General features: G+C 36.7%; 1 protein-coding gene across 5 annotated transcripts in view; it reads left to right on the top strand.

Moving 5' to 3' along the window:
• BBX (BBX high mobility group box domain containing) overlaps positions 1-16116 on the top strand; it is a 264448-nt gene that overhangs the window by 214621 nt on the left and 33711 nt on the right. For 4 of the 5 annotated variants that reach the window (XM_069475077.1, XM_069475078.1, XM_069475075.1 and 1 more), the window contains 2 exons: positions 11707-12712; positions 13733-13871. In XM_069475077.1, the coding sequence (XP_069331178.1) occupies positions 11707-12712; positions 13733-13871 (1145 nt within the window). The remainder of the gene's footprint in view (positions 1-11706; positions 12713-13732; positions 13872-16116) is intronic. The other variant, XM_069475079.1, reaches the window with a different exon arrangement.

Genomic DNA, 16116 nt, shown 5'->3' on the forward strand with positions numbered 1-16116 from the left:
ACCATCCACCTTGGAGATCACTGTGTATTATAGTGACTATATTTGGAGGGCATGCTGAAGGGGGTCAAGATATCTTTGCCTGTACATTTCAGCCAAGAAACATCTACACTTGGAGATCTCTAATGCCAAAATTGTCTAATATAACAACTGAAACAGTTTTTTCACTTATTCTAACAAACAATTATTGAGGATACTACTCCGCCAATAACAGTGAGGCTGCTGAAGCTATCTGCATATGTATGTACACATATTTTTAGTACAATGAGAACTAAAACCTGTAAACCTTCTAGGTCAGCAGTATAGGAACTCTTTACCTCCAAGTACAGTTTTGGTGTTTTGGAGTACGAGTAGGGGCTGGAGCATAAACCCAAAAATATTGCTATTAGTTCTAATTTATCTGAAATAATTTTAAATGTTTTTTTAAAATATACTATAAATTTTAATAGCAGATGTCTTCTGCAAGTAGGTTTTATTATCTAAACTAAGAGCAGACATTTATTGAGTATCACTTGTGTGTTACGCACCAAGTACTTTATGTGTGCTAATTTAATTCTCACAACAGTCCTCTGAGGTAGGTACTACTAACATTTTTCTTTTATACATTAGGAAACAAAAGGGAAACTTGTTTAAGGTCACATGGACAGTAAGTGTTAGAGGCTGAGTAGGAACCCAGGCAGTCTGTCTCCAAAGCTCATGCTCTTAAACCCTGGGCTGTTCTGTCATCTTGTTTTAGATGAATATAAAAGACTGGGCAGCTTGCTTATTATAGAAGTGTGTGTATTATAAAAGTCTCTGTGGAAGACAGCTTACTCCTACACATACATGTATGGCTGAATAAAATGACAGATTATTCAAGACTTCTGTCAAAGAATGGAGCTCATATTTTCTTTTTTAAAAATGTCTGTACTTTTAAAACTGCCAAGATGCATCATACACCCTTAAATAAGTGCCTGTTTATGAATATACTTTGGAAGACAATTGTAAGGGTTATAGGAAATGATGGCATACAACTCCTGTCCTCAAGGAGCTTATTCCCTGGTTGCAGAGAGATAAAAACAAGTTAAGCTTTAAGAAATAAATAAATAGTACAAGTGACTTTATAAGGAATCTGCAATGAAATGATGAAATTCCACTTGAGTGATGGGTGATACACAAAGTGAATGCATTAAACTAGGGAAGGGAAAAATTAATATTAGCAGGAATGTTCTGGAGACCAAGCAGAGGGGAGAGAGCATGAAGATGGTTCTTTTTTTTTTTTTTTTTTTTTTTTGAGACAGAGTCTCACTTTGTTGCCCGGGCTAGAGTGAATGCCGTGGCGTCAGCCTAGCTCACAGCAACCTCAAACTCCTGGGCTCAAGCGATCCTACTGCCTCAGCCTCCCGAGTAGCTGGGACTACAGGCACGCGCCACCATGCCCGGCTAATTTTTTCTATATATATTTTAGTTGTCCATATAATTTCTTTCTATTTTTAGTAGAGACGGGGTCTCGCTCTTGCTCAGGCTGGTCTCGAGCTCCTGACCTTGAGCTATCCACCCGCCTCGGCCTCCCAGAGTGCTAGGATTACAGGCGTGAGCCACCACGCCCGGCCGTGAAGATGGTTCTTGATGAAGGAGTTGTCTAGGAACCACTAGAGGTTGAAACTGGCAGCATATGAGCCACACCCAACCTGCAAAGATAGGTTGCCCACATCTTGTTGATATATATCATATTTTACATTTCAGTTTGTGGCATATTTAAAAATTAGATTTCACGTAAGTACAGATTTCTGACTCCTCCTGAAAATTTAGAGGATCTGAAAATACTGGGCTAGACTTCCTCCATGAGAAGAGCTGATTAATGGCTGCCCTCTTAGGTGTTTGCTCTCCGAAGGACACCATCCTCTCCTTTCCCTGCTGAGCCCCGACTCTGAGGCCAACAGTTGTTGCCATTATCCATTACACTTGCCCACTTCCGTCTTATACCTGACCACCCATATACACAGAAGATTGTGACTTATGCATAATTAAATGGAGAGACATGGGAGATAAAGCAAAGGGATAAAGGCCAGCAGAAGAGATAGGTAGATGGCAACAAGGAAACCAGATTAGCAGGAGTAGAGTAGGAGATTTATGGAAGATGAAGGTAAAGTGTGGCCGCAAGTCAGAACTGGGAGGGTATTTGGTGCAGAGCAAAGAAATTTGTGCTTGAAAAGAATGAGGATTCTTTGAAGATTTGCGGCAGGGGTAGGTGGTGATGAAAGTAGCACCTGGAAGAGATTCTCTTGGCAGCTGTGTTTGAAGTGGAGTGGAAAGCATCTTGTGGACATCAGGTGTGAGAAAATAAGAACCAGGATCTGAGGAGCTGACTGTGGGAACAGGAGGCAGAAACAGATACCAAGGGGAGTCAAGTGGGTTTGATGATTGAGTCCATGTGAGAGGCAAAGAAAAAGAGGAGTCAGAGATGACTTCAACACTGAACCTAAATGTTTGACCCTGACATTGGAGCTCTGCTTCAGGAAGCTTGGACGTTTGCAAGCAAAGGATAAGCCCTGTTAGCAGAAAAGAAGAGCTGAAAGATGCTGGGGGAGAAGGGATAACTGAGGAAATCCAATACCAGAAAAGTCAAGAAGGGACGGGATTGCTAGCCAAGTAAATAGCTGAGTTTGGAAAGCAGAGACCTACGTTCCTTTGAGCACAGATGCCAGAGACAGTCACCATAGATCATCCACTACTAACAGTTATTGGTGGTATTTGATTGAGGTGTGACTCCATTTAAGTTTTCTGGTGTGTCTTTATATAACAGTGATGTGCATTATCCTTTCCATCCTGTTATACCCTCCCTCAAGCCCAGAACAAACACCTGTGAATCTCACCTCAACTCTTCCCATACTGTTATATACTTACAGTACATTTAAGGGGACCTTTTATTTAAAAGTAGTATGTTTCTTTTCTTATCCTTTTGTACAGAGATGTGAGTCATTTTTAGAAAACTCCTCTTCTAAAATTTTTCATTTCATTCCCAATTGCGCCAGATTATTTTCGAATGAACAGCAGTATAGGAATACACTTAATAACTGCCCTTAACATCTTTGGGGGAGATTTTAGCAGATGGTCTTATGGAGCAAAGGCTACTTTCATCCCATCCAGAATCTTCAGAAACTATACCATTTCTGAAGAAATAGTGAGTAAAGAGAAATATTTAAATCATCATTTCACCTAGCCCAATTGTTTCCACAAACCAAACAGAAAACTATTAAATATGCCCAGATTTTAGTGTTGAGAGAAGCTTAGACCACTGATCTGTGACCCGTTATCTTTTATGATAAAGAGAATTGAATTTTCTTAGCAGCAATGCTGTTCTCAGAAACTGTCAACCAGTGTGTATTTCTATGGCAAAAACTGCATGGTTTTATTTAATTATGGGAAAAATGCACATCTTGGAAAAAGCTGCTAAATGCCATCCCAGGGTTATATCTACACTGTTTTGGCAGATAATAAGCCGGTACAAAATGATTGTAAATATACTTTGGCTGCAAAACATTTGTTTTGTACTAAAAAGCAGAGATTTTGAAATTGAAACTTCTTGATTAGTGGCAGTAGCTTTGTTTTCAAACTACCTTGTGTTTAATCTAGCTGACTTCTCCTTTGTAATAAGCAATGAAAGACAAAGTATAATTGAGTGAAATAACATGGTACATTTGGAACTACTTGCTATTTCTTAGTACAGGCTGAGCATTGCTAATTCAGAAATCCAAAATCCAAAATCTGAAACTTAGAGTGCTGACGTGACCTCACAAGTGGAAAACACCGCACCCAACACCTTTGCTTTCTGATAGTTCAGTATACACAAACTTTGTTTCATGCACAAAATTATTAAAAATACTGTATAAAATTACCTTCAGTCTATGTGTATAAGGTGTATATGAAACATAAATGAATTTCATATTTAGACTTAGTCCTCATCTCCCACATGTCATTATGTACATGCAGATACTCCAAAATCCAAAAAAATCTGGCATCCATAACACTTCTGATCTCAAGCATTTCAGAGAAGGGATACTCAGCCTGTACCAGTTAAATGGCTTCTACTTCTATGGTATTACTTCTTATTTAGTACGCATGATTTATTATTTGTCACTCATAATTTTACTAAGTCTTTTAAAGCAGGGTACATTAAAGAGATGAATCAATATCCTAACATTTGTTCAAAAATAATATATTTTAAAGCATCTCTGATTCAAAGAAATAAAAGCTTGGTGAAGCACAAGTTTATTACATCTCTAAAGTGAGTCCCCAATAACAAATCCTGAACACATAAGGTATAGTTTTACCTGATCTAAAAAATGGCAGCCTCCCTGAACCCAGGAACATAAAATATAATCCCTTTGCTACACATTTTATCTTACCCCTTCAGAATTTCTATTGAATTTTTTCTTCATAGTCATTTTGAAGAGGATAACTTTTTATACATGGTTCAGCACGTACGTCCTTAGGACCAAAGTATCAACATACTGATTTTTCATTTTCTTTTAGGAGTGAGTTCATTTCTTCCAGTACATCAATGTCAGGCCTTTTTGATTACACAAAACAGTGAGAAACCTCAGTGTGGTTCTGTTGGCAGAGGTAAAATTAAAATATTAGTGATTAATTTCACTCTTGGGAGGTATAAGTAAGGACAGTGTGGTTGCTGGTCTGAACCAAGCATTAGCATGGTCATAATTAGCATTGTTTTTCTTATGGACTCCAAAAGTAACTCTTTCCTTGTGTGAATCAAAATGCATTTTAGATTCTTCAATTACCTCAGAACTAATGGACCATCCAATTTAACACAATTATCTGTTGAATGCTTTCTTTTTGAAAGGTGCTAGGATATTCTTGGAGGGGAATACAAAGGTGGACAGAATATATTTTGTGCCCCTTGAGTTACAGTTATAAAAATTAGAGTAGTACCTCAGGAAGTAGGTATCAAACATAATGCGCATGATTTGATTTAAAACATTAACATTTTAACTTCTCTGAATGCATCTATGGGAATTCTATCCCTGGAAAGCATCCAGATAATTTTCTATTCTTACTTATAAAAAAGGTTATTGTCCAATTTTAAATAATAATAGAAGAATAAATCGTCATTCACTAAGGACTGTACTATTTCAAGGCCTGATTAACAACCAACCTTCTATTAAGGGCAGCTTGACAAAATTAATAATAGGCATTAATTCTGTGTTTCCCATGATACAGTTTTATTCCCTTGAGTTCGCATTGATTTATTTTCTTTGCTGTCCACTGTGTGCTTGTCTGTGTGCACATCCGTGCATATGTGTGTGATGTAGTTTGTATGCACATTTGTAAGTCTCATTAAAGTGTTGATAAAAGTACCCAAAAGTAGATGTACTACTTGTACCCAAAAGTAGAACTCAGCTTGCTTACATGTTTGTTAGGGTTGCTTCTTGAAAGATAACTAATTTGAGATCTTCTTGAATTTAATTTTGTTGTATGTCTTTCCTCCAAATGTAGAATCAATCATTCAATCCTAGAATGAAAGATTAGAGCAGAGCAATTAGTCTACCAGAGACATACCATGCTATTAATGATACTAATACAACTATTATTATTGCTAATAGTAGCTAACATTTGTTCTAAATGACATAAGGCCTCAGAGAGATGGATATTACAATGCATTATTTTTGCTCTGTACTAGGCACTGTTTTAAGAACTATTGCATGTGCAACTCATTGAACCTCTCAGTATTCCTAAGGCATATAATATTAACAACCACATTTTATAGATTGGGAAACTGAGGCACAGAAAGGTTTAGGGAAATTAGCTAATCAGTGCCAGAGCACTCTGCAGTCCTAGAGAGTCTGGCTTCAGAATCCCTGCCTTTTGAAATTGCTTCTTAATATAGAATTTGCTCACAGTAAGGAGTGGTGACATCTTATAAAAAGTTATTACATCCAAAGCTGTTTCCAGGTTCTGTTTATGTCTGTGGAAATAATGCATATGCAGTAGAATAAATATCAAAAACAAAAACCAGAATTTATCTTTAATGATTTTTATAGTAATAAGAAACTAAAGCATTTAGAAAAAGGTGCTTAGAAGGAGAATGCTTTAGAAGGAAAATGCTTTAAAGAGTCAAACATATACTTTAGACTTAAGGAAAGGTGAGTTGCAAAAAAAAAAAAAAAAAAGCTATCCATGCAAACAGGCACTAAAACGGAATAAGGCCCATAATAGATTAGAGAGAGTTTCTCTCTCACACACACATACACACACACAATCTCAGTAAAAGAATGGGGAAGATATTTTTTGAGTTGTGATTACCCGTAAATACTAATGAATTCATTTGTAAAAGAATATGAACTTTGTATAACAAATAACCAAGGAAGAATACAAAAATCCAAAAGAATGGCATCAACTAGTAAGAAAAAAATTACTCTAAAATCCTTAAGGTAGGGCTTGGCAAAAATAAACAACAACAAAAACCCCTTCAGGCTATTTTTTAACTGTTTAGAGCTAGATAAAGATAGAAATTGGCTGTGTCTAGATTAGCGAAAGTAAAGCCAACAAAAACAAGAGAAGGCAAAAGTATGTGATTATTGTTTTGTCACCATTTATTTGGGAGAGGAGGCAAGAGAAATTATGTTGAAGCAAGAAAATATAGGTGAAAAAAGTAAGTGTATATTAAACCAAAGTTAGAAAAAGTAAGAGTATACATGGTCTTAGTTTATTAATTCAGGTTTCCAACAGCAGAAAAAAACAGATTGGAGGATACTAGAAAACCTAGCAAATGAGATTTCAGTCTCACTTTTGATAATCTTTGATAAGTTGTATGAAATAGGAGAATTCAATAGGAACAAAAAGACAAAAAAAAAATCTAATTTTTAAAAAGAATAAGCCTGATTTCTAAAATGTAGACTATTAATTTCTAGAAATTTTTGAAAATTATTCTAATATAAAGTTTGAACCCAAAAAGAAGATAAAAACAGGGAATTATTAAGGTTTCTCTGAAAAAGGTCATTGTCAGATGTGTTGTCCGGAGTCTGTTTGCCCTGCTCTCCACCTTACATCCCATATGGCTGCAGACTGCCTTTCCTCAGCTCCTGTGTCCCTGGCTTCTGCCTGGGTGCAGCCAGTCGGAGACACTGGCAGGAGATTCGGGCATGGGAGGAAGAACGAGGCCAGGGTATGCAGGGAAAGGGTGAGGAGGCATTGGGGTAAAACAAAGGCTGCATCTCTTCCATGTTCCAGCTCTCTCCAGATAGGCCCCCATGCTTCCATCTTCCACTGGGCTTTAGTAACACTCTTTCCCTCATTTCTTTCTACTTTGGCTTCTTGCTGTTGCTAATCCCTGGCTTGCCTCATTCCTATTTGGGTGTCCCAGTACTTCATGACTTGTATAACCTACTCCCTGCATTAAATTCCCTCTGTTAGTTATGCTTTGTTTCTGTTTGCCCAGTTAGACCCTGACTGGTACACAAGCCAACCTCATTTTCTATTTGGTGTGGTTTATGGTTGGTTGTAAAATAGGCTAAGAGAATTCTGTTAGCATCCTGTATCCAGATTTTAACAAGACTTTTGACAGATAATCTTATGACGTCCTTGTGAACAAAATGGGAGGGATTTAGACTGGATTATAAAACATTCTTAGATTGCTGAAGTTTATTAATGTTCAAATCAACCTGATGAAAGGGCTCCAGAAGTTTGCCAAAAGGCTCTGTCCTTGGCCATGTCCTACTCAACATTATGACCAAAGATTTAGACAAAGACATAAAAAGCAGCTTTATCAAATATGTGTATAACCCAAAGGCGTAAGATAATTTAATTCAAATTTTGAAAGTGTTAACTTTATAAGGAAAAATGGAAAGTCTTCTATCTAGGTACAAAAAATAAGTACATCATAAAAATATGTAATTGGAGAGACCAAGCTTCCCAGCACACTTTGTGAGTAAAGAAATCCAGGATTGTAATTGACTGTAAGTCTAATACAGGCCAGAAGTATGACCTATCTTAGAAAAGGAATTCGTCTCTGAGTCCCAGTAGAAGACACCTAGCATCCGTATCAGCTGACAAATAATTCCACTTCTCATCTATTATTAATATATTACGTGATGGCTAGGAGCAAAATCTAAGAAAGATACTGCTAAAGTGAAGTATCCATTTTCCCCAACCCTTGTAAAGCTTTATGGCATTTACAAGGGTTGTAAATGATACACACATTTGTTTGTACACATTTGTTCACTTTTGCCTCACAACTTCCCCAGTACAAAATGTACTGTCACCCATTTCTCAGCCTCTGTTTCCTCAGATGGGTTCTATAGCTCATTGTGTGGCTTTAGGCAAGCTAGGGTGCTTGGTCATGAACCCCAGTTCCTTTCAATAAGGCCCATTCTTACTTCAGGGCACCTCACTGCATCTAGATAAGAGGGACCCCAACTTTTGAAAGGTTGGACGCCTTTACGTGTGATGAGCTGTTAGGGAGCTGAGGAGAGACTTAAAGGAACATAAAGTCTATATTCGAGGATCTGAAAGTCTGTCATATGAGAAAGAGTAAGTTAATTTATGTGGCTTCAAAGAACAGAATTAAGACTAATAGGATGATCAGTGTTGGCTCAATATTAAAAAAATTCAAATAGAATGGCCCTCTAATAGAGGAATATGCTCACTGTCTTTGCACAAAAGCTGGGTAACTCACTCTCAGGAATACTGTAGTAAAATGAATTCCTGCATTGGGAAGAAGGTTAAATTAAATAACCTCTAGAGCAGTAGTCTCCAACCTTTTTGGCACCAGGGGCCGGTTTCATGGAAGACAGTAAATACAGATGAAGCTTCAATTGCTCATCCACTGCTCACCTCTGCTGTGCGCCGTGGGTTGGGGGGTGGGGAGTGCGGAGCTGTGCGCTGGTCCCTGGGCTCTAACTGGCTGCGGACCACCACCGGTCTGCGGCAGCCGGGGGTTTGACCGCAGCGCTAGAGTGACACCCAACTCTGAGAGTCCGATTTGGTTTTTAGTTAGTAGGTAAATTTGTGATGTGTAGTTTTTAATTGAGAGTTATGTTTTACTTTTATAGTTTCACTTCCAGCAATATAATTGTTTTCTTATAATTTAGGATTAACATACTCTGTGAAAAAAAAACTTTTTTAAGAGCCTGAAACAAGGAAATAAAGCATGACTAGTGTTCGGCGTAATTACCTACACAAGAAATATTATGCTATTTCCCAGAATATGTCCCTAGAGTGAATGTCTGCATTTGTTCCCTTTCATTCCTGGCTGTAGAATCCTACTGGGGTGATGAGGAGAATCATTTTGAAATATATTGAAGCAGAGAACAGAGTTTGCAAAGTATTATTAGGTTTGCTAAGATGAACCTGTGTAAATGCAAGCTGTTGGCATACCACTACAAAAACCAGCCCCTATGTGGTAAAAGGTCCCTGAAGTGACCTATTAAAGGCCACCAGAGTGATAGTGATTGAAATATCTTAAAATTTACTTTGAGAATGCTTTTCTATCCTTCTTTCCAGAACTAGTGTAGTTTCTGTCCTCACATGCAATAAAGTTATTCATGAAGGGCTAGAATAATTGAGAAAGGAAAATAAAAATTATTTCAAAATTGATATAAAAACATAGTACATTCTCCCATACAAGTAAAACATGCAGGGAAGATTAAGTGTGTCAGTGTTTCAAAATTAAGATAGTATTTTGCTTTGAGCTTATTTCTGGTTATGTTTAATAAAGGGAAATTCTCAGTCTTTGTAGCCACTTGCTGAAATGTAAAAGTTTACTTACCTGAGTTCCTGAAAAAGACAGCTGCACTGTGAATCCCCATTTCATATCTTCCCTGTGAGAGCTCTGAAGGGCTGGGTGCTCTTATCATGTTCATTTTTTAAGAATTGCAGTGTCTGCCTCCCCCTCCCCCTTCTTGAGTTTCTTCTTAGACTTATTAATCGTAACATAATTCTCACAGAAAGATCTGTGATGCATTGGAAATACTAAGAAAAAATGAGGCAAAAGAGCATCTGATATTTAATTCAATGTATTATCTATTTAAAAAATTAATTTTCCAGATGTCGATGATCTCTGACAACATGCCATTTAATAAGATGTTGACTTTAAAAAAGCAGATGTTTCCTGCTTGTGCTTGATTTTGTATTGACTCAGCAAGCCCCTACCAGTCTTTCCCCTCTAAGTTGCTAGCACAAACCAGATAAAATAAGTTATGGCTAAGACTTCTGGTGCTGCCCTTGACTAAGTCAGCATCATTGGGCTCTTGATGAATCCCTCAAATTCCTGACCTTATTGAGTTTTGTATCTTTAGTATCCTCCATGGAGGCTGGCATTTGGGAGCCTTGCAAGTTATGTGTTAATGAATGAAAACTTCAGGCACTGAAAAAAATTTTTACAAAAATCTTCAATATCCCCTTCTAAAAAAAAATAGCTCTATATTAAAGTTTCAAGGTATCTGGGAGCTAGGGAGGAAGATGGCAATTTTCCCCTTTCATGTTCTATATGTGAAATTTGGGGAGTTTTGGTGAAGAATTTAAAAACTTAACCAAATTGAGACCACACGTGTTTTGGTATTCAGAATTTTTCAGGTTTTAGAAAAATGATACAGTAGATGTATCTTACACTATGTAATTTCCCCAGTGCAGATTCAAATGTATGAATATTTTGATAACAAAAACATGTAAATAGTCAAAAGTAACTGAAATAAACACTTTTAAGAAGTTAAACAGTTTCAGGTTTATTCTGGTTAGAATTTGCAGCCAAGTAAGTTCAGACCAGATAAAATTTGCCGCCAAATGAGTTAAGAAAACAAAAATAAAAACAAAACTTTGTTCTTGGAGTTTTTGGAATTGCCTGTCAGCATTTGTGGACCTATAATGGTTTTTTTAATTAATTGAAACCTTCTTTAGTTGTTTAATGAATCATTATATCATCTCTAGTTTTAACTGGATAGATAGGAATTTTTATTTCCCTCATTTCCCCTGGAAAAAAGACATGACAAACATCTGAACAGAGTTTGGAATTATTAGCTAAGTACAGGTTGAGCATCCATAATCCAAAAATCCAATATGCTCCAAAATCTGAAACTTTTTGAGCATCATCAAGATGCTCAAAAGAAATGCTCTTTGAAGCATTTGGATTTCAGATTTTTGCTTTGGGGTTGCCAAACCAGTAAGTATATAATGCACATGTTCCAAAATCCAAAACAACCCCAAAATTCAAAATACTTCAGAGTCCCAAACATTTTGGATAAGGGATACTCAACTTATACCACGTAAGTACATAATCCCACTTAGACCTTGCAAAAAATCCTCTGAGATAGGATTGTTTACATTTTACAAAAGCCATAGAGGAGTGAGGAATGAAGTGACTCACTCTGGGTCACAAAGTGAAAACACACCAAAACTAGGGCTCAGAGTTAGGACTTTCAACTCTGGATCCCGTCTTCCTTCTGCTAGATCTTGTTTCCATAGGAAAAGCTTCTGATGAAGCTGGAAAATGATAAGTCAGATATATCTTTGATTAGAGTTAAATGACTATACCACAGTACCTATAGGCTTCTATCAATTTGAATCATTTAAGTTAGTTTGGCAGAAGTGGGCTGATTATTGTAAAGTTTAAAGTTTGTTTTGATTATTTTTTAAAAGGGATAAAACACTTTAATTTTGAACATGGAATAAAAAGGACTTTTTTGGTGTTCTCCCATTTTTGTTTCAATTATTTAGATGTGCCTGGCATCAGAGGGGGTGAAAATGGAAGAATCAAAGCTAATAAAAGCAAAAGAATCAGATGGTGGACGAATTAAAGAATTAGAGAAGGGAAAGGAAGAAAGAGAAATAAAAATGGAGAAAACAGATGAAGTCAGGTTACAGAAGGAAACAGAATTTGAAAAATCAGCTATGGAAAATGTAAGAGATTCCAAGGAATTAAGAAATTTTGATGAGCTACAAATGGATGATATAATGGCTATAAAAATGGAAGATCCCAAAGAAATTAGAAAGGAAGAATTAGAAGATCAAAAATGTAGTCACTTCCCTGATTTTTCATACTCTGCCAGTAGCAAGATAATAATAAGTGATGTTCCCAGTAGAAAGGATCACATGTGCCATCCTCATGGAATTATGATCATTGAGGATCCCACAGCATTAAACAAACCAGAAAAACTAAAAAAGAAAAAGAAGAAAAGCAAAATGGATCGACATGGAAATGATAAATCCACACCCAAGAAGACTTGCAAAAAGAGGCAGTCTTCGGAGTCTGACATTGAGAGTGTCATATACACCATTGAAGCTGTTGCAAAAGGAGACTGGGGCATTGAGAAGCTTGGAGAAACCCCTCGCAAGAAGGTTCGCACGTCCTCAAGTGGCAAGGGAAGCATTTTGGATGCCAAGCCACCAAAGAAAAAAGTGAAATCAAGAGAGAAGAAAATGTCAAAGGAGAAATCCTCAGACACCACCAAAGAGTCAAGACCTCCAGATTTCATTAGTATTTCTGCCAGCAAGAACATTTCTGGTGAGGTGCCAGAGGGTATAAAAGCAGAACTGTTGACCCCCACGGAGGATGCACTACCACCCAGCCTATCGGGACAGACCAAGCCTGAGGACAGTGACTGTCATAGAAAGATAGAGACTTGTGGCTCCAGGAAATCCGAGAGGTCTTGCAAAGGTGCTCTTTATAAAACCCTGGTGTCCGAGGGCATGCTCACCTCTCTGCGAGCCAACGTTGACAGAGGTAAGTGACTTGTACAAACCTGAAAAGAATATGAAAACAGCAAAATTTCTCCTTTAGACCTTTGAAAACAACTGCCCATAAAGAACAGTATGATGTCAAAGTAATGTCTTAACATTCATGCAGTTCTTTGTGGTTTATAGATTATAGTAACCATTTGTCATTTTACCTACATGTTTTCTAGTACCATTAAGGAGAGTTTGTATTCATTTTGTAGGTAGTTCTCAAGATATAAGTATTTAAAGTAATTTAAACCTTTTTTTCCCCCCACTGCTATGGACCAGCTTTTTGTTTTGAAGGATCAGTATTGAATGTTTAGAACTTTTGGTTTGTTTGTTGAAACTGATGAAATTTCCGGAATCAAGCAGATGTGTTTGTCTTGATGTATCAGCTTTAGAAAGAAATACTTTATCTAGGCCTCTCCATTAGGTAATCAAAACCGTAATTGCAATGAAAAGCTCTTTAAAGCATGACAACATCCAGAAACCAGTTAATGTATACACCTTTATTCCAGAGAGTATTTCATATAAATTCATCTGTTTTAAAATGTAGCATCTAGCTAGAGGAATACCTCTTCCCAAGCTATATTACTACAAGAGATGTGTGAGTCCTAATTCTGGCAAGTCCTGAACCAAGATAGTTGGGAGTACATAGTTCTCTAGGGATGTCATTCCAGTGAATCTTAGGGAAATTGGAATTAATAATATCTACCAACAATGCCACCTATACCTTCTGCTGGTTCTTAAATGGAAAAGCTAGTAGTAGTTAGTCTGTTTCTTGAGTCTTTGGATACCTGTTGAATTATGACGAGACAGCTTATCTCAGAGGCTGTAAGTCATTTTTCTGCGTGTTCCATTGTTAAAGATGGTACAGCATAAGTCATTCTGAGGACTCTGAAACAGCAAATAGCATCATGCAAATGATATGTAAGGAGTCAAGAGGTTGCTTGTTAAGCAACTAAGATGATACATCCCCCAACCCGCAGCATATACTGAGCACATCCTTTCTCTTGAATTTTCTTAGGAAAACGAAGCTCAGGAAAAGGAAACTCCTCTGATCATGAAGGGTGTTGGAGTGAAGAAAGCTGGACATTTAATCAGAGTGGGACCAGTGGAAGCAAGAAGTTCAAGAAGACAAAGCCAAAGGAAGACTCTCTCCTTGGGTAAGTGCCTGTGAGTGGTCAGCTGCACTGCACAGACCTCAAGTGTGGGTAGGATTGTCAAGGTGAACATAAATCACTAAGCAAGCTTACTCTTTGACTGTTCATCCAGCACTTGCTACAGCCTTAGCAAGCACTCTGGTGAACGCAAATCAAGTAGTGTATCACATGATTCCTGCTGTTAACACAGTCATGTGAGTGACAATATCATTCACATTTTAGGTATGGTAGAAAATATGTAGATTTTAGACTTAGGCCTAGGTTTGAATCAATGTCCACCATGTAGTAGTGTTGTGACATTGTAAATCCTTTAATATTACCAGAATGCATTTTCCTATCTGAAGCTTAGAATGGATATTATTAGTATGTTTATATTTTGTCCATTGTATGTGCTTTGTGTACTTAATTTAATATTTCTAAATGTATGTACATATGTTTAGAAAATAATATGACAGCTGAAAAATGTGAGGTAAATAAAATTATGCTTAGGCTAACCTTGTTTTTTTATAAACTGTGTTCTGTTGCTCTAAGATAAAAATATTAGGCTGCATATTCTGGTACCATAGAACATTCAGTATTGAAATGTAGAACCAAGGAATGGCATTCATCAAGATAAAAATTGTTAAGAATTATTTTATATTTAATGTCATGCCAAAGACTCTTAATAAAACAATCTTAATATGAAGCATTTTGTTATTAAGTTCAGAGATCAAATACTTTATATTGGTGAGGAAAGTATCTGCATATTCAGTTACGCTGTTTTAAAAATCCTTTGAGAATTCTCATTGGCCCAATTTAAAAAGAATCTATTGAATAGAAATAAGTACATTTTAATATTCTCCATATTTCTTCATAAGTGTGCTTAAAGGTATGCAGATTTTATGCATTGGGTATATTATGTTTGGTTTATTAATAATACTTGCATTTCTGTATTTTTCCTTGGAAGTTACAGTGCTTTAAAGTCTGGCTAATTCTAAGACTCTCAGTCAGTATAAAAAGGAAGGGTAGAAATTATTTTCCATAGTGCTGTCTCCTCAAGATTATTTATATTGAAATGATATATTTATAATTTAAAAGTCCAAAGTACTTCAAATTAGTTTTTTTTGTATTATGCTTAAGTAATGACATGAAAATCCTCACATTTGTCATTTTCAAATGATAATTTCAAACATAGAATATCCTAAAAGAGTGACCCTCAAGCATCTAGACCAATGCTGTGTGTCTTCTAGAAGAACTGCCAGTGCCTTGTGGGTCTACACACCACACAGTGGTCAGGTCTCGCTATAGACAAGTGAAGTCCTAGGGGAGTAAAGCGAGCTTAAGGTTCCCCCACAGAAATGCCTGTGATGCTTCCATCAGAAACTGCTGACGCTGTGAGAGAGAGATTTTTACCAATCTTCTTTGAGGAACAAGATAAGTGAAACAATCTTTTGAAAATCTGTCCTGAAAAAAGATTGGTGTATGGATTGCATGTATTTGTTTTTCAGTCATATCTGAAGAAGCTACATGTGTCTAACTGGAAGCATGATTTTTCACAGGTTTAAATCAAAGGTAAACTTCAGTGGCTTTTTCTCCCTTCCCTTTAAATATTGGCCTTTCAGGATCAGACTGTGTGGGTTTGCCTTGTTTAGAACATGCCAATAGAGTGCTTGCACAGGGAGAAATGCCAGTTCCTGTCAATCTTCTCTGAGATTTGTAGATGAGCATTTTAAACTTTTTATCTTAGAAAATGTGCTACCTGTTAAACTGTAGCCAAGAAAAATTCCCTCAGTATTGGCAGTTCTAATTTTGTAGACTTCTCCAAGCAGAACATAAATGATTATTATTGTTCTCATTTAAAAGAAAACAGTCTCAAGAGACCCTGTGAGTTACATCTCATATTTTCAGTTTTTTTTTTTTTTTTTTTTTGGTTATTCAGGGTATCTGAAAAATTCACAGCTTATGGACAGCTTTCTGATAGTATCTAATTAGTATCAGATAGCATCTGATTTTCTATCAGTATAAACATTTTTTTAACTGAATGAAAAAAGATGATTTTATTAAGGGAGAAGCATCACCCCCACCCATTACCGTCCACTGCTTTGAGAGAACTTAGTACAGTAGTCCGCCCTTATCCATGGTTTCCCTTTCTATGGTTTTGGTCCAAAAATGTTAACTGGAAAATTCCAGAAATAAACAATTCTTAAGTTTTAAATTACATGCCATTTTGAGTAGCATAATCAAATCTCATGCTGTCTGCTCCATTCTA

The sequence above is a fragment of the Eulemur rufifrons genome, chromosome 7 (assembly GCF_041146395.1).
Source record: "Eulemur rufifrons isolate Redbay chromosome 7, OSU_ERuf_1, whole genome shotgun sequence".
In the NCBI taxonomy this organism is placed as follows: domain Eukaryota; kingdom Metazoa; phylum Chordata; class Mammalia; order Primates; family Lemuridae; genus Eulemur; species Eulemur rufifrons.